The sequence below is a fragment of the Pogoniulus pusillus genome, chromosome 32, assembly GCF_015220805.1.
Source record: "Pogoniulus pusillus isolate bPogPus1 chromosome 32, bPogPus1.pri, whole genome shotgun sequence".
Lineage (NCBI taxonomy): Eukaryota > Metazoa > Chordata > Aves > Piciformes > Lybiidae > Pogoniulus > Pogoniulus pusillus.
This window is the reverse complement of record NC_087295.1, coordinates 13,244,946-13,270,596: the sequence shown is the minus strand read 5'-3', so window position 1 is coordinate 13,270,596 and position 25,651 is coordinate 13,244,946. Positions and strand designations below refer to the sequence as shown.

The 25,651-nt window shown below is 42.9% G+C and overlaps 1 protein-coding gene across 1 annotated transcript in view; it reads left to right on the top strand.

Annotated features, from left to right (window-relative positions):
• The window catches only part of SLC4A7 (solute carrier family 4 member 7), a 110,504-nt gene that overhangs the window by 65,247 nt on the left and 19,606 nt on the right, over positions 1 to 25,651 (top strand). The window contains exons 8-14 of the mRNA XM_064169811.1: positions 6,327 to 6,442; positions 8,326 to 8,483; positions 11,592 to 11,679; positions 14,910 to 15,056; positions 18,499 to 18,602; positions 20,683 to 20,857; positions 25,190 to 25,323. Coding sequence (XP_064025881.1) covers positions 6,327 to 6,442; positions 8,326 to 8,483; positions 11,592 to 11,679; positions 14,910 to 15,056; positions 18,499 to 18,602; positions 20,683 to 20,857; positions 25,190 to 25,323 — 922 coding nt within the window. The remainder of the gene's footprint in view (positions 1 to 6,326; positions 6,443 to 8,325; positions 8,484 to 11,591; positions 11,680 to 14,909; positions 15,057 to 18,498; positions 18,603 to 20,682; positions 20,858 to 25,189; positions 25,324 to 25,651) is intronic.

Below are 25,651 nucleotides of genomic sequence, written 5' to 3'. Positions count from 1 at the left end.
GCAGTTATTAGTGGTGGTTGTAATTTAGTTGTACTGTGAAGTCTTTAAGCAGTTTTGATGTTGCTTTTGTGCTTTTGAAACCCAGAGCTGTTAAAACCAGTAGTAGTTTACAGTGAGCAAGTTCATTTCACCTGCAGTTGTTTCCAAATAGCTATCTATTGGTGCACTGCTTCAGCACCAGACATCTGAGCTTTGTCTTACTTGATATGAGAAACAGCATAAGGTATTTAAGAGCTTATAATAGTAGGTCATGGAATCAGTCAGGGTTGGAAGGGACCACAAAAATTATCTAGTTCCAACCCCCCTGCCATACCCAGGGACACCCTACCCTAGAGCAGGCTGCACACAGCCTCAGCCAGCCTGGCCTGAAACACCTCCAGCCATGGGGCCTCAACCACCTCCCTGGGCAACCCATTCCAGCCTCTCACCACTCTCATGATCAACAACTTCCTCCTCACCTCCAGGCTGAACCTATCCATCTCCAGCTTTGCTCCACTCCTCCCAGTCCTGTCACTCCCTGACAGCCTGAAAAGTCCCTGCTCAGCTTTTTTGTAGCCCCCTTTAGATCCTGGAAGGCCCCAAGAAGGTCACCTGGGAGCCTCCTCTTCTGCAGCCTGCACAGCCCCAACTCTTTCAGTCTGTGCTCACAGCAGAGCTGCTGCAGCCCTCTCAGCATCCTCCTGGCCCTTCTCTGGACACACTCCAGCATCTCCACATCCTTCTTGTAATGGAGGCTCCAGAACTGGATGCAGTACTCCAGGTGGGGTCTCAGCAGAGTGGAGCAGAGGGAGAGAGTCACCTCCCTGGCCCTGCTGGCCACACTTCTCCTGCTGCAGCCCAGGCTCTGCTTGGCTTTCTGGGCTACAAGTGCACCCTGCTGGCTCATGTTGAGCCTCTCGTCCATCAGCACCCCCAAGTCCCTCTCCTCAGGGCTGCTCTCCAGCCACTCACTGCCCAGCCTGCATTTCTGCTTGGCATTGCCTCGACCCAGATGCAGGACCTTGCCCTTGGTCTTGGTGAACCTCCTGAGGTTGGCTTGTGCCCACCTCTCCAGCCTGTCCATGTCCCTCTGGATGGATCCCTTCCCTCCAGCCTGGCTGCTGCACCACACAGCTTGGTGTGGTCAGCAGACTTGCTGAGGGTGCACTCGGTGCCACTGTCCATAGCACTGGTCAATGCTGAACAATTAATTAGTCTTTTGTCTTGCAAAGCTAGTGTTGTTTACATGTAGCAAGGCATGTAGATGTGGAGGTGAGTTGAGATAGGATGGGCCGTGACTGTTTCTATAGTGAATGTTTCCTATCCCCTGCATTCAGCACACATCTTATTTTACTTGTTTTCTTTTTCAAAATTACCACGTGTTTAGAAACTTTGGATTCTTCTGGATGGATCACTTTTGCTTTTAGCCTTCCCACAACTCCTGCTGTTACCTGCTTACCTCCCCTTCATTCATCAGCAAGGCATTTCTTAGTTTCCTTCTTCACTTGTTTAAGTGAGAGAACACTGCTGCAAACCTCCCTGAAAATATGCTGTCAGAGAAAAGACTGATTATCTGCCTCCTCACATTTTGCAGCCAGGTCCCTGAAGACAAAAGAGCAAACTGTGCTGTGGACTATCATCTTGAGTTCACAGAATCATATAGAATACATCTGGTAGGTAGAGACTTCAACCCTTGACCCAGCACCAAAGGACAAACACTAAACCATAGAATCATAGAATCAGCCAGGTTGGAAGAGACCTCCAAGATCATCCAGTCCAACCTAGCACCCAGCCCTAACCAATCAACCAGACCATGGCACTAAATGCCTCATCCAGGCTTTGCTTCAACACCTCCAGGCACAGCCACTCCACCACCTCCCTGGGCAGCCCATTCCAATGCCAATCACTCTCTCTGTGAAGAACTTCTTCCTAATATCCAGCCTATACCTACCCTGGCACAACTTGAGACTGTGTCCCCTTGTTCTATCACTGGTTGCCTGGCAGAAGAGGCCACCCCCCACCTGCCTACAATGTCCCTTCAGGTAGTTGTAGACAGTAATAAGATCACCCCTGAGCCTCCTCTTCTGCAGGCTAAACAGGCCCAGCTCCCTCAACCTCTCCTCATAGGATTTGTGCTTCAGGCCCCTCACCAGCTTTGTTGCCCTTCTCTGGACATGTTCCAGCACCTCAACATCTTTCTTGAATTGAGGGGCCCAGAACTGGACACAATACTCAAGGTGTGGCCTGACCAGTGCTGAGTACAGGGGCAGAAATAACCTCCCTTGTCCTACTGGCCACACTGCTCCTGATGCAGGCCAGGATGCCATTGGCTCTCTTGGCCACCTGGACACACTGCTGGCTCATCTTCAGCTTACTATCTATCAGTACCCCCAGGTCCCTTTCCTCCTGGCTGCTCTCAGCCACTCTGTCCCCAGCCTGTAGTGCTGCTTGGGGTTGTTGTGGCCAAAGTGCAGAACCCTGCACTTGGCCTTGTTCAATCTCATCCCAGGTCCCTAAGTGCCCAGGTCCACACACTGCTTAAACTCCTTCAGGGACGATGACTCCACCACTGCCTTCAGCAGACCATTCCAGTGTTTGATAACCCACTCTGTGAAGAAATACTTCCTAAGATCCAGTCTTAACATCCCCTGGCACAGCTTGTAACTATTTCCTCTAGTCCCATTGCTTGACACCAAGGAGAAGAGCCTGGCCCCCTCCTCGCTCCAACCTACTCTCAGGTAGTTGTAGAGAGCAATGAGGTCTACCCCTCAGCCTCCTTCTCTCCAGACTGAACAATCCCAGCTCCCTCAGATGCTCTTCATAGGTCATGCTCCAGGTCCTCCATGAGCCTCATTGTGCTTCTCTGGACATGCTTCAGCACCTTAATATTCCTTAAATTAATAAATAGTAGTTCATAAAGCTCATAGATTCCTAGAGTGGTTTGGTTTGAAAAGGACCTTAAAGATCATCTAGTTCAAATCCCCACCTCATGGGCAGAGATGCCCTCCACTAGGCCAGATTGGTCAAGGTCTGATCCATTGAACATTTCCAGGGAGGGAGAGTAGGGACCTGACTCTTACTTAATTAAAAAACTGCCCCAAAAAACCGATTAAAAAATAAGCCCAAAACCAAAACACTTTAATCTGACTTCCTTATGGGAAATGAAGAGAGTTCACATGAAGATCATTCTCTTTCATGGGTGTTCTTTCAAAGGTAACTGAAAACATACAGCATTTAGTATGTGAAAATGACATATACACAGAACAAGGGGACCCAGTCTCAAGTTGTGGCAGGGGAGGTCTAGGCTGGATGTTAGGAGGAAGTTGTTGTCAGAGAGAGTGATTGGCATTGGAATGGGCTGCCCAGGGAGGTGGTGGAGTCGCCGTCCCTGGAGGTGTTGAAGCAAAGCCTGGCTGGGGCACTTAGTGCCATGGTCTGGTTGACTGGATAGGACTGGGTGCTAGGTTGGCCTGGATGAGTTTGGAGGTCTCTTCCAACCTGCTTGATTCTGTGATTCTATGATGATGATTCTTCTGGGTTTCCCTGCCAATACCAGACTCTCTGATATGCATAGTGAAAGAAGTATCACATGGAAATACTTGCTCAGGTCTGAACATCTGTAAGCAGTATTCCTACGTGAGCACTGCAAGAGAGGAAAACTATTGACAGGTGGTTTAGGATCACATAGATGTGAATCTGAGCTGTGATTGGTGGCTGGAGAAATTTGGAAGGCAAACCTTTTAGAAGAATCACTATCACTTCAATACTGAAAGGATAATTTATGTTAAAATGTAGAATCATAGAATCAACCAGGTTGGAAGAGACCTCCAAGATCATCCAGTCCAACCTAGCACCCAGCCCTATCCAATCAACCAGACCATGGCACTGAGTGCCTCATCCAGGCTTTGCTTGAAGACCCCCAGGGACGGTGCCTCCACCACCTCCCTGGGCAGCCCATTCCAATGCCAATCACTCTCTCTGTGAAGAACTTCCTCCTAACATCCAGCCTATACCTACCCTGGCACAACTTGAGACTGTGTCCCCTTGTTCTATTGCTGGTTACCTGGGAGAAGAGGCCACCCCCCACCTGGCTACAATGCCCCTTCAGGTAGATTCTTTATTCTTCCTGGTTCTAACTCCACTTTTTGTTCTGGTGTCTGCTTGCTCTTGCTCACAGGGCATTAGCACAGAAGTGCTGCACTGCTTATCTTTCATCAGTCATACATCTTAAGTTACCTTTGTAAAGTAGTGGGGGGGGAAAGGCAAAGATTTTACTAATCTTCTGCAAAAAAACCCAGTTAAATATTTCTGCTCTACTTACACACTTACCAACACTTAGGCAGTGAACAGCTGATTTCACAGGTTGATTGCTATTGTGAGTATCTCTACATCTTGGAGCAAAGGGCAGAATGTGACTTGATTTTTTTTATGGCCTTTCAAAAAGGCTTTTTTTTTCCCCCCATGACATGGTTCATAAAGGAAATGACAGCTTACTAACTTTGCTTAGGTTCTGATTCAGGAATTGATATCCCTATGAACTGTAAGCACCTGCCTATAAGCCATTGATACAATGTCTCTTTGAAATGTGTCTCTTGAAATAAATGTTGGGATCAAAAAAAACCCTAAATTTAGTTATTTGATATGCTGTAAAAATGCTGAATTATAAATATGGAAGGATGCAAGTAGTTGTGCTGCAGTAGTTAGGATAGAGCAATAGTTGAAAAGATTGCCAGTGAAGACTTTGGTTTTGACTAGATTGGAGCTTGACCTAAGTAGAAAACTTCTGCCCTTAATATAATGTTTAGACTTCAGTCTAGATGTGGCTTTGAAAGCATGTTAAGATGTGGTGCTAAGGCACTGTTTAAAGGTTTAATGTGAATAAACTGGGCCAAATGTGCTTCTAGTACATGTTAAACTGAATAAGTAAAAGCTCTGTAATCCTAAAGATCAGGATTGGACTTCATTTTATATACCTAGACCAGCTTTTAAATGATAGATGTGTAGAGTTAACTATGGCACAGCATGGAATTCATTGTGGATGAGCATGTGGGCTACATGTCTTATGCACCCTTCACTAAACCTGTAAGTCAGTGTAGTAAGCTACATCAAATGGATTTGTTGTTTGGTGTATGTTTAGCTTGAATACCTTTGTCGTACATGTGCCTTCAGCTCATGTCTTACAGAGACCATTTGATGCAGTGACATCTGGTCAGATCAATAGTTGGAGCATTGATCCAACTTGATCAGACTTCAGATTGAAGATCCAACTTCAGATTGAAAGCTTGCAAGCTATCTAGTCTTTGTGTAGCACACTAGTTACTAGTACAGGTTAACTACCAGAGCATCATTTGTGGTAGCTAATGTCTTACAGAGACCATTTGATGCAGTGACATCTGGTCAGATCAATAGTTGGAGCATTGATCCAACTTGATCAGACTTCAGATTGAAGATCCAACTTCAGATTGAAAGCTTGCAAGCTATCTAGTCTTTGTGTAGCACACTAGTTACTAGTACAGGTTAGTTAACTACCAGGGCATCATTTGTGGTAGCTAATGTCTTACAGAGACCGTTTGATGCAGTGACATCTGGTCAGATCGATAGTTGGAGCATTCATCCAACTTGATCAGACTTCAGATTGAAGATCCAACTTCAGATTGAAAGCTTGCAAGCTATCTAGTCTTTGTGTGGCACACTAGTTACTAGTACAGGTTAGTTAACTACCAGGGCATCATTTGTGGTAGCTAATGTCTTACAGAGACCATTTGATGCAGTGACATCTGGTCAGATCAATAGTTGGAGCATTGATCCAACTTGATCAGACTTCAGATTGAAGATCCAACTTCAGATTGACATCTGAAGGCTTGCAAGCTATCTAGTCTTTGTGTAGCACACTAGTTACTAGTACAGGTTAGTTAACTACCAGGGCATCATTCTTTGTAGCCTGAGAGCTGCTGAGTCTTACGATTGAACTACTGCTACACAGACTGGAGAGCAGAAGTGTTTCAGAGTTTCGAGAGCTGAATGCAGTCAAGATGCTATCTACTAACTACTGGAGCAGCTATGAGTAAAATGCCAACAACTGTTATTTTTTTCTGCAGGCAGGTTTTGTTTGCTGGTGACTGTTGTGCAAATGGCCATGGCAACACCTGACTTTAATATTTTCTTTAATACTGTTGTTGTGAGAAGACAGTGACTTGTTCATGTTGTGTTTATGATACTAATGTGGGATGCTTTTACTGAATAACTTGCACATTTGCTTTAAGCTGTCACTATGGGTTTTGGTAGTGTCACCTTCTTGGTTGACTTTTATGCACTATTTTGAACTTGATTCCTTTGTTTTAATTTAGGGTTATTAGCATCTCCACAGTCAGCACCTGGAAATCTAGACACGGGGAAGAGTGGAGATGTTAAAGGTACTGGGGCAGGAGGAAGCAGAGAAAACAGCACGGTAGATTTTAGTAAGGTAAGTAACATTGAATACCTTAATGTTCAGCACAAAACAAGTGTGTAACAAATTATGTTGTAGTTGTAACTTCCCTTTTAGATATATCTAAGACATCTGTGTATTTATCTCTGTTACCCTACTGAGATATAACTTGTAGGTACAACAGGGACATCTGTGTATTCATGTCTGTTACTCTGCTAAGGTGTAACTTGTAGGTACAACAGGGACATCTGTGTATTCATCTCTGTTACTCTAAGGTATAACCTGTAGGTACAACAGGGACATCTGTGTATTCATCTCTGTTACTCTGCTAAGGTGTAACTTGTAGGCAAGAGTGTCAGAATATGGTGTAGCTTAGATATGTCAAATGTTTTGAAGCTTATCAGTGAGACTGAATGTTCACTTGATGATCTTTTCAGTATTTGGTGATTTAAGAGTGCAGACCCTTCATCATATAGAGGGGAGATATCTTAAGGAAACAGTTTTGTAGCTAATGCTGTGATATACTTTTTCTAGAGCTGACTTTCTTAGAGGGCTTTCAAAGGGGATTTGCTTTATGTGTTTGCTGTACAAAATTTACTGTCCATGTTGATCATTAAGAGCATATTTTCTGAAGGAAATCTTGTCTAATGCTGCAAATCTCTTGTATTTCTATCATAATTTCAATTTGCTGGGCAAGTTCCACTGTGGTTTTTACTGTAAAACTCAGTCCATAGTGTTGCCTGTAGTGTGAAACACTAAGAAAATGCATTTGCCACCTTAAAAGGAAAGCTAACTTGCACAGTAGTTCTCATCTAATCATGGCAGGTGCCATATGTTCCTGCTTCTCTGTCACAGTTTGTTATCACTTGGTCTGTCCTTCTGTACACCTGCCTTGTCTCCTGTTGGCCAGGTTTCTGCCTCCTGGCATTGTAGTTGTGGCACACTTGGTGTGGGACGCAAGAGGTCATCTGTAAGTCCGTTTAGAGAGCAATGTGATCGGTGCTTGTGCCTGTAGGTGTGTGAACAGAGTTCATGTGCCATGCCACTTTTTACTGTGTTTCTGGAATTACACACAGAAATCCATGTTAAAACTTTCAGCCAGCATGTTCCTTACAGATGAGAACATCCAACTGTTTCTTCTGTTTGAATACAGAAGCATGCAGCAATAGCATGCCATAGAATCAACCAGCTTGGAAGAGACCTCAAAGATCATCCAACCCAACCTATCCCCCAGCCCTATCAATAGAATCAACCAGGTTGGAAGAGACCTCCAAGATAGAATCATACAATCAACCAGGTTGGAAGGGACCTCCAAGATAGAATCATAGAATCAACCAGGTTGGAAGAGACCTGCAAGATCATCCAGTCCAACCTAGCACCCAGCCCTAGCCAGTCAACCAGACCATGGCACTAAGTGCCTCATCCAGGCTTTGCTTCAACACCTCCAGGGACAGTAACTCCACCACCTCCCTGGGCAGCCCATTCCAGTGCCAATCACTCTCTCTGTAAAGAACTTCCTCCTAACATCCAGCCTATACCTACCCTGGCACAACTTGAGACTGTGTCCCCTTGTTCTATATCCAATTAACTAGATCAGAAACACTGTGTAATTGCATGAACTCTCCATAGTTAATTGTCCTTTGATTTTATGTCCTATCACAGAGTGCTTGTCATTGTAAGTAATAGTAGAAAGGTGATTCTGCAGTTTTGGAGCCTTCTAGAATATAGTAGGTGCTAGTACTTTGGACTTTTAGAAGCTAGTTTGGTATTCTTTGCTGCATATCTACAAATCCTTGTCTTTGCTGTGGGTCATTTGAATTTGAATGTTTATTTTTCTGTCCAGTAAGTACTGATATGTTACAGAATTGCTGCTGATAAATGTAAAGGAATAAACACTTGTTTCATCTTTGTGTGAATAGGTTGATATGAACTTCATGAGGAAAATTCCTTCAGGAGCAGAAGCATCAAATGTGCTAGTGGGAGAAGTAGACTTTTTAGAAAGACCTATTATTGCTTTTGTGAGGCTCTCCCCTGCTGTGCTTCTCTCAGGTCTTACAGAGGTTCCAGTTCCTACACGGTAAATAAACACCTGGGAAGTCTAGCTTAATAAATAAGTAATAAGATCTCAAACAGTTGTGATTTGGTGTACATTATTAAGCTGAATAAGTGCAGGCTTTTGTTCAATATGATGTCAGTCATCTGCTGGAAAATTGGAGGGAATGAGATCTCTCTCTCCACACTGTATATATGTGTTTATATGCTGTATATATGTATATGTACTGATGCTGTTGAAACTGGTAGCTAACTTGAAGTAAAATCTGAATCTTCTAGGATTGTGTTGCCATTTTAAAGGCAGATATGAAGACTGTTGTAGTTCCTTTCAGTGCAGTACAGTGACAGTGTTTAAGTCCATGAAATCTGAAAGTCTAATTAAACTGAAGCTCTGTATAGGAATAATCCAGGTGGAGGAGAAACTTAGAAGGTGTGTGATTGACTCTGGGGTGACCAATTTGCAGCTGATCCCAGGCTCACAGGATGTTAGGGGTTGGAAGGGACCCAAAAAGATCATCCAGTCCAAGCCCCCTGCCAGAGCAGGACAATCCTATCTAACACAGATCACAGAGGAACACATCCAGACAGGCCTGGAAAGGCTCCACAGAAGGAGACTCCACAGCCTCTCTGGGCAGCCTGTGCCAGTGCTCTGGGACCCTTCCAGTCAAGAAGTTCCCCCTTGTGTTGAGGCAGAACCTCTTTTGCTGCAACTTACACCCATTGCTGCTTGTCCTATCCCAGGCAGCAGTGAGCAGAGCCTGTCCCCCCCCTCCTGGCATCCCTCAGATACTTCTAAACATTGATCCAATCCCCTCTCAGTCTTCTCTTCTCCAGACTAAGCAGCCCCAGGTCCCACAGCCTCTCCTCATCAACCATGCCCTCCAGTCCCCCAATCATCCTTGTAGCCCTCCACTGGACCCTCTCCAGCAGATCCCTGTCCCTTTTACACTGGGGAGCCCCAAACTGAACACAGTATTCGAGATGAAGTCTCAGCAGGGCAGTGTAGAGGGGGAGTAATAATAATAATACATGGAATGGATTTTCAGTCTGCAGTGTGCCATCCAGCCTGGTGTGGCCAAGCCCTCAAAATCCTGTGTCTGGCCAGTGTACTGTGAATATATTTACCACAGATGATCAAAATGTCAAGTTCCCATGATGAAGATAGCAGGTCATTATATCAATCAAGGAGGTCACTTAATTCTCTATTTTGATGCTTTGGGCTGCTTTCTGCTGTTTGGCATAGCTTTTGTTGATGTTAACTTGCTGATAACTTAATGTTTGGGGTTTTTTTAAGTTTAAAGTCATGAAAGCACTTGTTCATATTTGGAATTTTCCACTTATACACTCTAAAGAAAGGCAAAAATAGATTTGACATTGCTCTTGCAAATAGATGTGGGAGTTTTCAGAGGGTAGTTGACTTCAGTGTTTGAGAAATTCCAGAATGTCTGGATACAGATTGAATCATAGAATCATAGAATCAACCAGGTTGGGAGAGACCTCCAAGCTCAGCCAGTCCAACCTAGCACCCAGCCCTATCCAATCACCCAGACCATGGCACTAAGTGCCTCAGCCAGGCTTTGCTTCAACACCCCCAGGGACGGTGCCTCCACCACCTCCCTGGGCAGCCCATTCCAATGCCAATCACTCTCTCTGTGAAGAACTTCCTCCTAACATCCAGCCTATACCTACCCTGGCACAACTTGAGACTCTGCCTTAAAATTTGCAGAATGATGTGGACTTGCAAATTTGGATTTAACATATTTGATTCTGAAGATGCAGTCTCAGCTTGGGTTAGAGTACTCCACTTGCAAAAGAAAACAGGGTGCTTGCAAAAAAACTTGCAGAGGTCAAAGGAGGTGCTACTTCTTTTCAAACATGCTGTCCTTAGGAACTTAGTTTGTGTGGAGTACAAGAAGGAAAGAATTAGAATCATAGAATCAGTCAGGGTTGGAAGGGACCACAAGGATCAGCCAGTTCCAACCCCCCTGCCATGCCCAGGGACACCCTACCCTAGAGCAGGCTGCCCACAGCCTCAGCCAGTCTGGCCTTAAACACCTCCAGCCATGGGGCCTCAACTACCTCCCTGGGCAACCCATTCCAGCCTCTCACCACTCTCATGCTCAACAACTTCCTCCTCACCTGCAGTCTGAGCCTGCCCACCTCCAGCTTTGCTCCATTCCCCCCAGTCCTGTCACTCCCTGACAGCCTAAAAAGTCTCTCCCCAGCTTTTTTGTAGTCCCCTTCAGATCCTGGAAGGCCACAAGAAGGTCACCTGGGAGCCTCCTCTGCTCCAGCCTGCACAGCCCCAACTCTTTCAGTCTGTGCTCACAGCAGAGCTGCTGCAGCCCTCTGATCAACCCAGTGGAATTACTTCTTTTCAGATATGTTGAGCTTGGGAACATAATTTTTGTGGAGTATAGGAAGAAGGTTGTGGAAAGAGGGATTCTGTCTTTGGTTTGTATCCTTTTGAATTTATAAGATGTTATCCCTATTCAAGTCTGGTGTGTTTTGGTTGTGATTTCTTGTGGGAGGTTTTTTGGGAGGTTTTGTGGGTTTGGTTTGTTGTTGTTTGTTTTAAAGTGTGGTAGCTATAACTATGATTGGAAATGGAGACTGTCTATTAACATATGCTGTGACCCAACTCTAGATTGGATTTCCTTCTGATAATGCTACTTCTGCCTTAGGTGTTCAAAATGCAGCTTCCCTTCCACTAACACAGGACCAGGACATGCCTTTATGAGAATGGCCAATTGTGTTGCTTCAATTATGCCTGTGCAGTTAGAGCAAGGGAGAGGGTTTAAATCCCTTGGAGAGATGATCATCACAGAGGCTAGAATAGGTCATAAAGCTCCTAAGCCCTTGCTAAGTAGTCTTTAGCAGTGGGAACGTCAGAAGGGTTTATAACATGGAGAAATGTTTATTGAGCTCTAGCCTGTGCAGTTATGCTGCATTTAAAGCATTATATGAAGTTGAAAAATCAGCCTTGCTTATGAAGATTCCTGAGTCATTTTAGTTCAGGATTTGAGTTCCTTCCAGTAATGACTTCACCACCAAATGTTTTTTCTTAAAGAAGAGTTTGAAAAAACCCTCTGAGTATATTTGAATAAGTTCACCTCAACTGCTTTCTCCACAGGTTTTTGTTTTTATTGTTGGGACCAGCAGGAAAAGCTCCACAGTACCATGAAATTGGAAGATCAATAGCAACACTTATGACTGATGATGTGAGTGATGTATTTTAAACACTTGTAGTTGTCTAGGGTAATGTAGTTACTGACTGTTTGCTGTAAAAGTGTACTGTGGACTGCCAGGTTAAAGAGAAAAAAAAGGCAAAATGAAAACCTGTTTAAACAATGAGTTGCTTAAATGAAGGACTGTAAACATATTTACATGTTTAGTGAACTAGATGTTAGTAAGTGACCTTGCTCCTTGTCTTTCTTGAAGAAATATGTGATGGTTTGGGTGTTACCTGCCCCAACACACCCTTAAAATCACCCAGACTAGACTCAGCTGAGCTGGAAATCAAATGAAGCTTTGTATTTACAGCTTAGCACACTATACAAGCAGGTATTTACAATATAAACAGGAATATACAAGTTAAAAAGTAATACAGAAACACAACAGCCCTCCCAGAAACCTGAGTCCCCAGGAGGGGCTCCCAACCACCCTTCCACTTTCTCCCACCCCTCTGCCTTACTCCAGACTTTGCCTTATGCTTCAAGGTAGTTTGGAGAATCGGCTTGGGGGGGGGTTAGAAAGCAGATGGATTAATCAGGCAGGTTAGAGAGAGAAGTGCAGCCCAAAAAACCCAGAGAGCAATCTCCTTTATCTGTGTTTGTGTTCTTGTTCTTATCCGTCTCAGCAAGCCTATGAGTGCAGTAGACAACAGCTTTGTTTCCTTTTCACAGCCTACCACCTAATTCTTCTCACCAAAACGTTCTAGCTAGGCTCAAACTAGCACAGACATCAGCACTGTTCCCTTTTCACAGCCTACCACCTAATTCTTCTCACCAAAACGTTCTAGCTAGGCTCAGACTAGCACAGACATCAGCACTGTTCCCTTTTCACAGCCTACCACCTAATTCTTCTCACCAAAACGTTCTAGCTAGGCTCAGACTAGCACAGACATCAGCACTGTTCCCTTTTCATAGCCTACCACCTAATTCTTCTCACCAAAACGTTCTAGCTAGGCTCAGACTAGCACAGACATCAGCACTGTTCCCTTTTCACAGCCTACCACCTAATTCTTCTCACCAAAACGTTCTAGCTAGGCTCAAACTAGCACAGACATCAGCACTGTTCCCTTTTCACAGCCTACCACCTAATTCTTCTCACCAAAACGTTCTAGCTAGGCTCAAACTAGCACAGACATCAGCACTGTTCCCTTTTCACAGCCTACCACCTAATTCTTCTCACCAAAATATCCCAACTAGGCTCAAACTAGCACAAAATCTTACTCTATTTCTGAAAAAAAACCCTTTTTAAGTGTGATGTGCAGATTTAGCTTTTGTGTTAAATGAGGAAATAAAACTTCTTAATAAATACTTACCTGTGAGGTTGAAAAGGACACTGCAGACTGTGTAATTGTTCAGGACAAAGTTGTAAGAATGCATGCAGCTGAGTCATCACAGCTGTCTTTTTATCAAAGTGAGGTCAAGTGATTAAAATTAGAGCATTTGAAGTCATAGAATCAGCTGGGGTTGGAAGGGACCACAAGGATCATCAAATTCCAACTCCCCTGCCATGGCAAGGGACACACTGCCCTAGAGCAGGCTGCCCACAGCCCCATCCAGCCTGGCCTTAAACACTTCCAGGGGTGGGGCCTCAACCACCTCCCCAGGGAGGTGATGGAGGCACCATCCCTGGAGGTGTTCAAGCAAAGCCTGGATGAGGCACTTAGTGCCATGGTCTGGTTGACTGGACAGGGCTGGGTGCTAGGTTGGCCTGGATGAGCTTGGAGGTCTCTTCCAACCTGGTTGATTCTATGATTCTGGGTAGTCATATGCTTAGAGCTGAGGTGGGCAGTTTTATTTAGGCACAGGAGAAATAGGAGTTTTTGAAGACTATTGCCTTACTGGACAGAACCAAGATGCTTTAATTCTGCCTTGGTGTCCAGCGCCATCTACTGAACTGCTCATCATTTTTAGGGTTGTCTGACACAAATTCTAAGAGGTCTTCAGAACAATTAAAACTTTGAAAGTATAAACCAGAAATTGCCTATTTTACAGTTGAGAGGGGTGTGATGGTTTGGATGTTCACCACCCCACACGCACACACTTTGGAGAATCACCCAGACTAGACTCAGTCGATCTGGAAATTGAGTGAAGCTTTCTGTTTACCGCTTAGCACAAGATACAAGCAGCTATTTATAATCTAGACAGCTCCATACAGAAACAGACCAGTTGAAAAGTAATAGAGAAACACAACAGCTCTCCCAGAAACCTGAGTCCCCAGGAGGGGCTCCCAACCACCCTTCCACCTTCCTCCCACCCCTCTACCTTACCCAAGATCTTGCCTTATGCTTACGGTTGTATGGAAGATCAGCCAAGGAGGGGTTAGGAAGCAGGTGGATTAGTCACACAGACAGCAGATTAGGTTAGAGAGAGAAGTGCAGCCCAAAGCCCAGACAGCAACTATGTTATCTATGTTTGGATTCTTGTTCTTATCCATCTCAGCAAGCCTATGAGTGCAGCAGACATCACCCTTGTTTCCCTTTTCACAGCCTGTGATCTAAGTCTTCTCACCAAAACATTCTAGCTAGACTCAAACTAGCACAGAGGAGCTAGTCTGTGAATATAGTAGTTGTTCAGGGTGAAAACTGAATATTAAAGGCTTTAGTTCTAATTATCTATGTATTTTTTTATGACTGCTGCTAGTCCTAATTAATTGTGTAATCTTTTTCTTAGGACTGCTGCTAGTTCTAATTATTTTATGTAATCTTTCTGTTTTAGGAATGCTGCAGATCATAGGAAAATATAAGTTATTCAGTGCTTTAAAAAGACCTCTAAAGAAGATCTTCTCTAAAAAGAGAAGACTTAGAGGGGATTTGATCAATGTTTAGAAGTATCTGAGGGCTGGCCAGGAGGGGGGGGACAGGCTCTGCTCACTGCTGCCTGGGATAGGACAAGGAGCAGTGGGTGTAAGTTGCAGCAAAAGAGGTTCTGCCTCAACACAAGGGGGAACTTCTTGAGTGGAAGGGTCCCAGAGCACTGGCACAGGCTGCCCAGAGAGGTTGTGGAGTCTCCTTCTCTGGAGCCTTTCCAGGCCTGTCTGGATGTGTTCCTGTGTGATCTGTGTTGAACAAGACTGATCATACTAAATGCAAAAGGATGCAAGTCAAGCAGAAACCTAACTTTTGAGAGCCTTTCCAAGATTTCCCACGCCTCTTTAAAAATAATGAACTTCTCCTTCTTCAGAAAAGTAACACAAAATGTTTGCTACCTCCTCCTTGCAGGTTTTCCATGATGTTGCCTACAAAGCAAAAGACAGAAACGATTTGTTATCAGGAATTGATGAATTCTTAGACCAAGTGACAGTGCTGCCTCCAGGAGAGTGGGATCCATCTATACGAATTGAGCCGCCGAAAAGCGTTCCTTCCCAGGTAAAAGAAGCAAAGCCACCAGTCCAGCAGGGAATTCCCATGGTTTTTTACTTGGCAGATTTCATTTCCAAAAGAAAAAAAATTTGTTAATTTTCATTCTGTGCTTCTAAGTTGGTTGCCAAAATAAGGATGTGATGGTTTGGGTGTTCCTTGACCCCCCCCCACAACACTTGTGAAAATCATAGAGTGGTTTAGATAGGGAAGGGACCTCAAGGATCATCCAGCTCCAACCCCCTGCTGTAGGCAGGGTCCCCCCCCACTAGAACAGGTTGCTCAAGGCCTCAGCCATCCTGGCCTTAAACATCTCCAGGGAGGAAGCAGCCACAACCTCCCTGGGCAACTTGTTCCAGTGTCTCACCACCCTCACTGTAAAGAACTTCCTCCTAACATCCTGTCTAAATCTCCCCTCTGCCAGTTTAAACCTGTTACCCCTTGTCCTGTCATTACAGGACCTTGTCAGTGGTCTCTCCCCAGCCCCCTTCAAGTGATGGAAGGCCACTATAAGGGTCTCCTCAAATCCTCCTCTTCTCCAGACTGAAGAGCCCCAACTCTCTCAGCCTGTCTTCATAGCAGAGCTGCTGCAGCCCTCTCAGCATCTTCATGGCACTTCTCTGGACTCACTCCAGCAGTTCCATGTCCCTCTTGTGTTGGGGGCTTCACAACTGTACACAGTGCTCCAGGCGGGGTCTGATGAGAGCAGAGTAAAGGGGGAGAATCCCCTCCCTTGCCCTGCTGCCCACACTGCTCTTGCTGCAGCCCAGGACACACCCAGACTAGGCTCAGCTAAGCTGGAAATTGAATGAAGCTTTCTATTCACAGCTTAGCACAATATACAAGCAGCTATTTACAATCTAGACAGCTCCATACAGAAATAGACAAGTTAAAAAGTAATACAGAAACACAACAGCCCTCCCAGAGACCTGAGTCCCCAGGAGGGGCTCCCAACTGCCCTTCCACCTTCCCACCCCTCTACCTTGCCCCAGACTTTGGCTTATGTTTAAGGGGAATTTGGAGAATCGGCCAGGGGGGGTTAGGAAGCAGAAGGATTGATAACACAGATAGCAGGTTAGAGAGAGAAGGGAGGCAGCCAGAGAGCAACTCTGTTGTCTGTGTTTGTGTCCTTGTTCTTATCCATCTCAGCAAGCCTATGAGTGCAGCAGACATCACCATTGGTTCCTTTTCACAGCCTGTCGTCTAATTCTTCTCACCAGAATATCCCAGCTAGGCTCAAAGTGGCACAACTACTCAAACTGGCACAACTGCTCAAACTAGCACAACTATATTTCCTTTTGTAGTGCCTAAAGGAGTTCATTTGAGTTCTAGGAGAACTGGTCTGGTACCTGAGTTCCAGTGAGCTGCAAGAGTGCTGCAATTCTTACAGACTCTTTCATCTGCATGCAGCAGTGTGATGGTTTGGGTGTTCCCCAACCCCCACACTTGGGAAATCACCCAGACTAGACTCGATAGCTCTGGAAATTGAATGAAGCTTAGATTTACAGCATAGCACAATAGACAAGCAGATAGTTAGAGTAGATACAGTTATAGACAGAAATAGACAAGGTAAAAGGTAACACAGAAACACAACAGCCCTCCCAGAAACCTGAGTCCCCAGGAGGGGCTCCCAACCACCCTTCCACCTTCCTCCCACCTCTCTAGCTTACTCAAGACTTTGCCTTATGCTCAAAGTAGCCTGGAGGGTCAGCCAGGAGGGGTTAGGAAGCAGATGGATTAGTCACACAGATGGCAGGTTAGGTTAGAGAGACAGAGGAAAGTTCAGCCTAAAGCCTAGACAGCAACTCTGTTATCTGTGTTTATGTTCTTGTTCTTATCCATCTCAGCAAGCCTATGAGTGCAGCAGACATCAGCATTGTTTTCTCTTTCACAGCCTGTAATCTAGTTCTTCTCACCAAAACATTCTAGCTAGCTTCAAACTAGCACAAGCAGTGACTGAGCCCTTTTGATGCATGCAGAGTAGCATTTAATGTTCACAGTATGTTCATGAGGTAGATAGAAGTGCATCATTTCACTCAGCTGAGATGCAAGCATAAAGTGAGAGCTAGGGAGAAGCTGGACTTCAGAGGTATGCTGGTTTTTCACTCTGTCTTTGGAACTGAGAGGAATTTCTGCTGGCAGAGTCCAAAGTAGGGGGAGAGACCAGTGCTCTTGAGTTCAGAAGTGGACATTTGGTGTTAAATCCAGTGGTGCTTTGGAAGAGCAGCTGGTAAAGAAGGGGTATGATCTTGGAGGTCTCTTCCAACCTGGTTGATTCTATGAAGACATGTGGGTAACAGCAGCAGAGTTTATTCATTAATGGCTTTAGGCTTTTTTCTGTAATAAGCAGAGTTTGAGGGCTTTTTGGAAGACAATTTGGGATGAAAAGTCTTTTGGGAAGCTGTGGACAGCACACTTGGTACAGGAAGGAGTTCTCCTATCTGATACCTGTATTCTGTCGGGTGAGACCCCAACGAGTTCTCACTCTGATATGGGTCAAGAGCTGGCTGGAGGGCCAGGCCCAGAGAGTGGTGGTGAATGGTGCCACATCCAGTTGGCAGCTGTCACTACTGGTGTGCCCCAAGGATCAGTGCTGGGCCCAGTCCTGTTCAGTGTCTTTATTGATGATTTGGACAAGAAGATTGAATCCATCATCAGATGAGGTGACACCAAGCTAGGAACAGGTGTAGATCTGTTGGAGGGTAGGGGAGCCCTGCAGAGGAACCTTGCCAGACTGGATGGGTGGGCAGAGGCCAGTGGGATGAGATTTGACTTTGGCCACAACAACCCCAAGCAGCACTACAGACTGGGGACAGAGTGGCTGGAGAGCAGTCAGGCAGAAAGGGACCTGGGGGTGCTGGTAGAGAGTAGCTGAAGGTGATGCAGCAGTGTGCCCAGGTGGCCAAGAGAGCCAATGGCATCCTGGCCTGGATCAGGAGCAGTGTGGGCAGCAGGACAAGGGAGGTTATTCTGCCCCTGTACTGAGCACTGGTCAGGCCACACCTTGAGTGCTGTGTCCAGTTCTGGGCTCCTCAATTCCAGAGAGATGTTGAGGTGCTGGAAGGTGTCCAGAGGAGGGCAGCAAGGCTGGGGAGGGGCCTGGAGCACAGCCCTGTGAGTAGAGACTGTAGCCAGGTGGGGTTGGTCTCTTCTGCCAGGCAAGCAGCAACAGAACAAGGGGACACAGTGTGAAGTTGTGGCAGGGGAGGTCTAGGCTGGATGTTAGGAGGAAGTTGTTGTCAGAGAGAGTGATTGGCATTGGAATGGGCTGCCCAGGGAGGTGGTGGAGTCGCCATCTCTGGAGGTGTTGCCAAAAAGCCTGGCTGGGGCACTTAGTGCCATGGTCTGGTTGATTGGATAGGGTTGGGGGGTAGGTTGGACTGGATGAGTTTGGAGGTCTCTTCCAACCTGGTTGATTCTATGATTTAAATGTTTGTTTTGGTTTCTGTAGGAGAAAAGGAAAGCACCAAAATTTCCAAATGGATCTACTCCTACAGGAGAGCCTCTCAAAGAAGAAGGCCATCATGCTGGACCTGAACTTGAGAGAACTGGAAGGTGTGTTCACTTCTCTGTAAATAATTAGTTACCATAAAGAAATAAGTGAAGATTATTCACAGTTATTTTTTTTTAATGACATTTGAACTTAAATCATTGTTAAAGTTTTCCTTTTCAAAGTGTTGAATTCTTGCCTGTAGCTCTCAATTTGCTTAAAGCATTTTCAAGCCTTTGGGAATGTTTTCTTCAGCACATTTATGAAGGATTTCATATAAGATGCTGCCTAATTTGACTTTTTTAAGAGTTGGAGTTTAAATTTTAATTGTCAAGCACATGCATTTGTCATAATTAAATCAGGAGTTATAGTTTTCAGTATTGGGCTAGATGCTAAAAATCTCTATTAAGGCAAATCTGTTGAATTCATTAAACATGTACCAAATGGAACAACAAGAAATATCAAGTGGGGGGAAAAAAATGTTTTGCTTAGGTTCCTTTTAGATCTAAAATTGAATCTTTCTGAGTTGTGTTGTTGTTTTTCCTGTTCATTCTGAAGTGCTTGCCAAAAAAGTCCCCCCAAATTAATAACTGGTTAAGATTAAATATTACTATCTCATGTGAGAGAGCAGAGATTAAATCAACTGAGAGTTTCTGGAGGGGAAAAAAAAAGTACAGTTCCTAAAATAATACACTTCTAAATGAAAAAGATCTTTCAACTGGGTGTAAGGAGGAAGTTCTTCACCGTGAGAGTGGTGAGAGGCTGGAATGGGTTGCCCAGGCAGACAGTTGAGGCCCATCCCTGGAGGTGTTTAAGGCCAGGCTGGATGAGGCTTTGGCCAGCCTGATCTAGGGTAGGATAAAATAGAATCATAGAATGGTCTAGGTTGGAAGGGACCTCAAGGATCATCCAGTTCCAACCCCCTGCTGTAGGCAGGGACACCTCCCACTAGAACAGGTTGCTCAAGCCCTCATCCAGCCTGGCCTTAAACATCTCCAGGGAGGGAGCAGCCACAACCTCCCTGGGCAACCTGTGCCAGAGTCTCACCACCCTCGCTGGAAAGAACTTCCTCCTAACATCCTATCTAAATCTCCCCTCTGCCAGTTTAAACCTGTTACCCCTTGTCCTGCATTACAAGACCTTGTATATAGTCTCTCCCAGCCTTCAACCAGGTTGGAAGAGACCTCCAAGCTCATCCAGTCCAACCTAGCACCCAGCCCTATCCAGTTAACTAGTCGGACCATGGCACTAAGTGCCTCATCCAGGCTTTTCTTCAACACCTCTAGGTACGTGGGTGTCCCTGCCCATGGTAGGGGGGTTGGAACTAGATGATCCTTGTGGTCCCTTCCAACCCTGACTGATTCTATGTTTCCATGATTTCTCACATCCTTGTGAGAACCACAATCCCTATTTGTCTTCTTTTTTTTTTTACCATTTTGGCTTTTTTTATTTGCTTTTTTTTCCATACAGTGTATGGAGCTGAGAAGTTCATTTTCCACCCACAAAAGTGTCTCTCTAGGAGGCTAATTTTTCATTATTTCCCTGTAGGTGCAAATTACACCTATTGTTTGGAGCCTTGAGGGGTTTTATTTAGTTGCCAAAAGCTTTTTATTTTCTTATTAAACTTACCCAGTTGAACTGACTTGTGTTTGATTTTTGCCGTTGTAGAATGCACTCCAGATGAAAACAGTGTTAAAAATCAAACCTAGATTTAGCTATGAAACTAAACTTATATATGTAGATAATTAAAGTTACAATTACCTACTGAAACAGCAACATTGAAATGTGTCCTGGTTGAGCTTTAGCCTATTTCTTCTGTTTCTTGTTTGGAATATCTCAAAACAGATCTAATTGAAAGCATTTAGGTCAAAATCTTACTCCATTATAAAACTCTTTGTAAGTATCTAGCCCGTAATAAAATACACCCAGCCAGCTTGATTGAAAAGAAATGGGGACAACCTGCTTTGATTCTATTCACAATTGGGAGTTAAAGAGTTGCAAATGTGATATTACATTTTAATCTGGGTTATGAAATAGCTAATTAGTGCTGGCAATAGGCACTCGCAGTCATTTGTAGCCCATAGTTTTTGAACTAGCTAGAATCCTTTAGTGTACAGTTTGACGAGTTTCATCTCACCTATTTAGGCTTTTTGGTGGTTTGATACTTGACATCCAAAGGAAAGCACCTTTTTTCTTGAGTGACTTCAAGGATGCATTAAGCCTGCAGTGCCTGGCCTCGATTCTTTTCCTATACTGTGCCTGTATGTCTCCTGTAATCACTTTTGGAGGGCTCCTGGGAGAAGCTACACAAGGCAGAATAGTGAGTACAAAGAATGGTAGTGGCCAGGCTTTTTAGACCTTCAGAGGCAAGTCACTGTGTGCATTTGTCTCATTTATTTATACTTGTATTTGAAGAATTTACCCACAGCACTTGATTAGCCTGCCCCAAAGCAGATCTTCCCCAAAAGGTAATTGCTGTGGAAAGTGTGGGGGAACCCATGTGAACAGGAGAAGATGCACAGTGGAGGTAAAAAAAATGATGTTTATCCTGCCTTATTGGATGAATGGCTTCATGAATTGAGAAAAGGCTTGCATTGCCTTCTTTTTGGCTGCTTAAAAATACTGAATAGTTGTAAAGGTGCACCATCCCACTAGGCCTACTTTAGGCATAAAGTCAGAGGCTCAAGGTGGATAGCCAAGAACATGCACTGGCCTTGAGTAGTAGGCCTATGAGGATGATACTGCCTGCAGTGTATGGTGTGTTTAAGTGATGGACAGGATATGTGTATGCTTCCACTGATGGTACCTTGTCAACACAATAAGGTTTATGAGCAGAAAATACCCTTCATTTTAACTGACTTGAATATATAAACTCTACCTATGATCCTGTTGGGCAATAGATAACACCAGAACCTTTTTAACCAAAACATTACTGCACTTGGGTTTTGGAGCAGGGAAAGAATGTGAACATCAGCCAAGTTAGCAACTGAGGTTTGCCTTAATTGGCTTGTGAGTAAACTGGTTGGATGTGTATTTTCTGTTTTTAAATCTATTGGGACAAAAAGAAACAAGGCTTTGTGTTTCTGTGGGAGGGAAGGATGCATTCAGGCATGTCCTTTACAAGTTTTCAGATTCTGGTAATAAAATTCTTCTAGATGCTTAGGTTTTTAAGCTTGTACTATATTCAAATTCAACTATATCTATATGATGCTATAAAATTCTTGATACTTAAGTTTTTAAGCTTGTACTATGTTCATATTCAACTATATCTATATGATGCTATAATATTCTTCTTGATACTTAGGTTTTTAAGCTTGTGCTATATTCATATTCAACTGTATCTATATGATGCTATAAAATTCTTCTTGATACTTAGGTTTTTAAGCTTGTGCTATATTCATATTCAACTATATCTATATGATGCTATGAAATTCTTGATACTTAGGTTTTTAAGCTTGTGCTATATTCATATTCAACTGTATCTATATGATGGTATAAAATTCTTCTTGATACTTAGGTTTTTATTCATATTCAACTGTATCTAAATGATGCTATGAAATTCTTCTTGATACTTAGGTTTTTAAGCTTGTACTATATTCAAATTCAACTACTATCTATATGATGCTATAAAATTCTTGATGCTTAAGCTTGTACCATATCAAAACTTAACTATTTCTATCTATATGATGCTATAAAAATCTTGATACTTAGGTTTTTTAGCTTGTACCATATCAAAACTTAACTATTTCTATATGATGCTATAAAATTCTTCTTGATACTTAGGTTTTTAAGCTTGTGCTATATTCATATTCAACTGTATCTATATGATGATATAAAATTCTTCTTGATACTTAGGTTTTTAAGCTTGTACTATATTCAAATTCAACCTACTATCTATATGATGCTATAAAATTCTTGATGCTTAAGTTTGTAAGCTTGTACCATATCAAAACTTAAGTATTTCTATGTGATGCTATAAAATTCTTCTTGATACTTAGATTTTTAAGCTTGTACTATATCAAAACTTAACTATTTCTATATGATGGTATAAAATTCTTCTTGATACTTAGGTTTTTAAGCTTGTACCATATCAAAACTTAACTATTTCTATATGATGCTATAAAATTCTTCTTGATACTTAGGTTTTTAAGCTTGTACTATATTAAAATTCAACTATATCTATATGATGGTATAAAATTCTTCTTGATCCTAAGGTTTTTAAGCTTGTAGTATATTAAAATTCAATCATATCTATATGATGCTATAAAATTCTTCTTGATCCTAAGGTTTTTAAGCTTGTAGTATATTAAAAATCAACTACTTCTATCTATATGATGCTATAAAAGTCTTGATACTTAGGTTTTTAAGCTTGTACTATATTCATATTCAACTATTTCTATATGATGCTATAAAATTCTTCTTGATACTTAGGTTTTTAAGCTTGTACCATATCAAAACTTAAGTATTTCTATATGATGCTATAAAATACTTCTTGATACTTAGGTTTTTAAGCTTGTACCATATCAAAACTTAACTATTTCTGTATGATGGTATAACATTCTTCTTGATGCTTAGGGCTTTAAGGTTGTACTATATTAAAATTCAACTCTATCTAGGTGATGCTATAAAGTTCTTCTTGACACTTAGGTTTTTAAGCTTGTACCATATCAAAACCTAACTATTTCTATCTATATGATGCTACAAAAGTCTTGATACTTAGGGCTTTAAGCTTGTACTATATTCAAATTCAACTATTTCTCTATGATGCTATAAAAATCTTGATCCTTAGGTTTTTAAGCTTGTACTGTATTAAAATTTAACTATTTCTATCTCTTCCAAGTAATGCTGTTGACTGATTTTTGTTTATCAGTGTAGCACTTCAAGCTGACAGCAAACAGAAATGAATGAGTTGTTTTTTTTCTGTGTTGTGTTGGCACTTTAAATACAGAAACAGTTATCAAAATGTTGAGGTAACTTTAGAGTGTACATCATGTGAAATTGTTCAAACATGCTCCTTGTAAAGCTTGATTCTTAAAACACCCTTCTTTCTTTTAGCTGTCTGGAATCATTTGCAGGTTTGTTCCTGCCTTTCAGGTACTTGGTGTGCATCATTGAGCATAAAATTCAGTTTCTGCGCACACACTGTGGTGGGTTAGGAACTTTACTCCCCCTGGCCCCAGTTAAAATTTACCAGACAGATTGCAAGATAAAGCTATATTTACAAGCATTGGTACAAAATGTATTTACAATTAATACAGAAATCCAGTCTTCCCCCTAGACAGACAAAGTCCAGAAGGGGCCAACACCACCCTCTCTCTCTCCCCAGATAGAAAGCAACCAGCAAGGCTTATGTGGTATTTAATCAGCCAAGGTTAGTGGGAGAGATTAGAGAGAGTGTCCATATCAAAGAAGAAATAATTGCTTATATATTGATTTTTTATCCCACTTATCAAACCAATGATTGACACAGGCTTTATCATGATGTTCTTTTACAGTCAGTGATCTAATTTCTCTTAGTAGAATATTCCAATAAGCCTTAAACCACTACACGCATGTTCAAGCGCAGTAGCTGACGTTGTAAGGTACACAACTTGTGTTTGAAACCTTTCCTCACCTACCTCCACAGCACTCCTGTCCTTGCCACTCTGAGAGCCCCAAGGTTTAATGCATTGCCTAACCAGAAGCACTAATTCCAAGGTATTAGAACGAGAGACTGGGACCATAGATGCACTTTTTTGATCTGATGTAATGAACCAAGGGTTCATGTTTGCTGAACTGGGGCTATTAAAAACTGTTTTGCCCAATTTTAGACATTTTCCTGGAGATTTAAGTTTGAATAAACATTGTTTTCATGGGACTACATCACTGCAAAATAGCAGACCCTTAAATTCCACCAGAAGCCCATTAATCTGTGATCCATGACTTTTCTAGCAGTTGTAAATGGTGCAAGTTAAATATTTTCAAGTGACTATAATCATTTTAGTGTCTAAAAAGTCCTGCCCCCCTCTTTTGAGGTACATTTTAGCCTTTTATTTAAAGCAGAACAGCTTACAGTAAAACATCTACTTCTAGAACTGAGATAGAATGAAAACAAATGCACTACCATGTGGGACATTGCTTTCCTCTCATCTGTTTCTGGTGTCATGCATACATAAACCACTACTGTTCACTACTTTCCCTTGCATCTCTGCCTGTTAGTTTTGCCTTTTGTACTGTTTGATGGGCTGAGGGAGGTTTGATAGGGCCTGTCACACTGTAGCATGTTTTTGGTACAGGTATGTTAAATCTTTCTTTGCAGACACAGATAATTCTTTCCCTAAGCCAGGTGCTGAGTAACTTTGTTAAACAGAAATGTAGTAATTGTTGATATGTTTTTCCTCTATAGCTAACAGGAGTAGTAACTTCTTGTCATGGTTCTGGGTGGCTTTATGTTTTTCAGGAGTCAAGATTTAAGAATCTTTTAACCCTGTGGTATTGCCACTGCAAAGTTGTGTTAGCTTATTCCTGTCTCCAATGTCAGTATTAATTGCAATGTTTTTGCATCTTGTCTTGTTTCCAAGTTAATGTATGTTTTAAGCTGTATGCAGATGTGATGCTAAATGCTTCACCTGAAGGGCAGCTTAGTTATAACAGCTTCTTTTCCCCCAAACAGAGTGCAATAGAATCTCTCTTTGGAGCCTCATTAACTGGGGTTGCCTATTCTCTTTTTGCTGGGCAACCTCTTACTATTTTGGGGAGCACCGGACCAGTTCTAGTATTTGAAAAGATATTATTTAAGTTTTGCAGGTAAGTGATGGTTTTGATGCACTTCCTAACTTCCCAGCCTATTAGAATAGCTCTGATTGAAAGCAGATGTGCTTTAAACATGCATGCCTGTAAAGATGCAAACATGAGGCAAGAGACAGAGAGGAGGATGTGGGTTGGCAAAGCCTTAGTGAGAAAACAGATGATTAGAAGTGGCTGGGGCCTAAATGTTTTCCTGCCCCTGTGTGTGGGTGTTTGAATTCTGCAGAGGTAAACAGTGATTGCTCTGCCCTCTATTAGAAAGCATCTAGATAGTTCTAGAAGTGTCATCTCCATGATGCTTCCCAACCCTAGGTAGTTGCACCTTCAA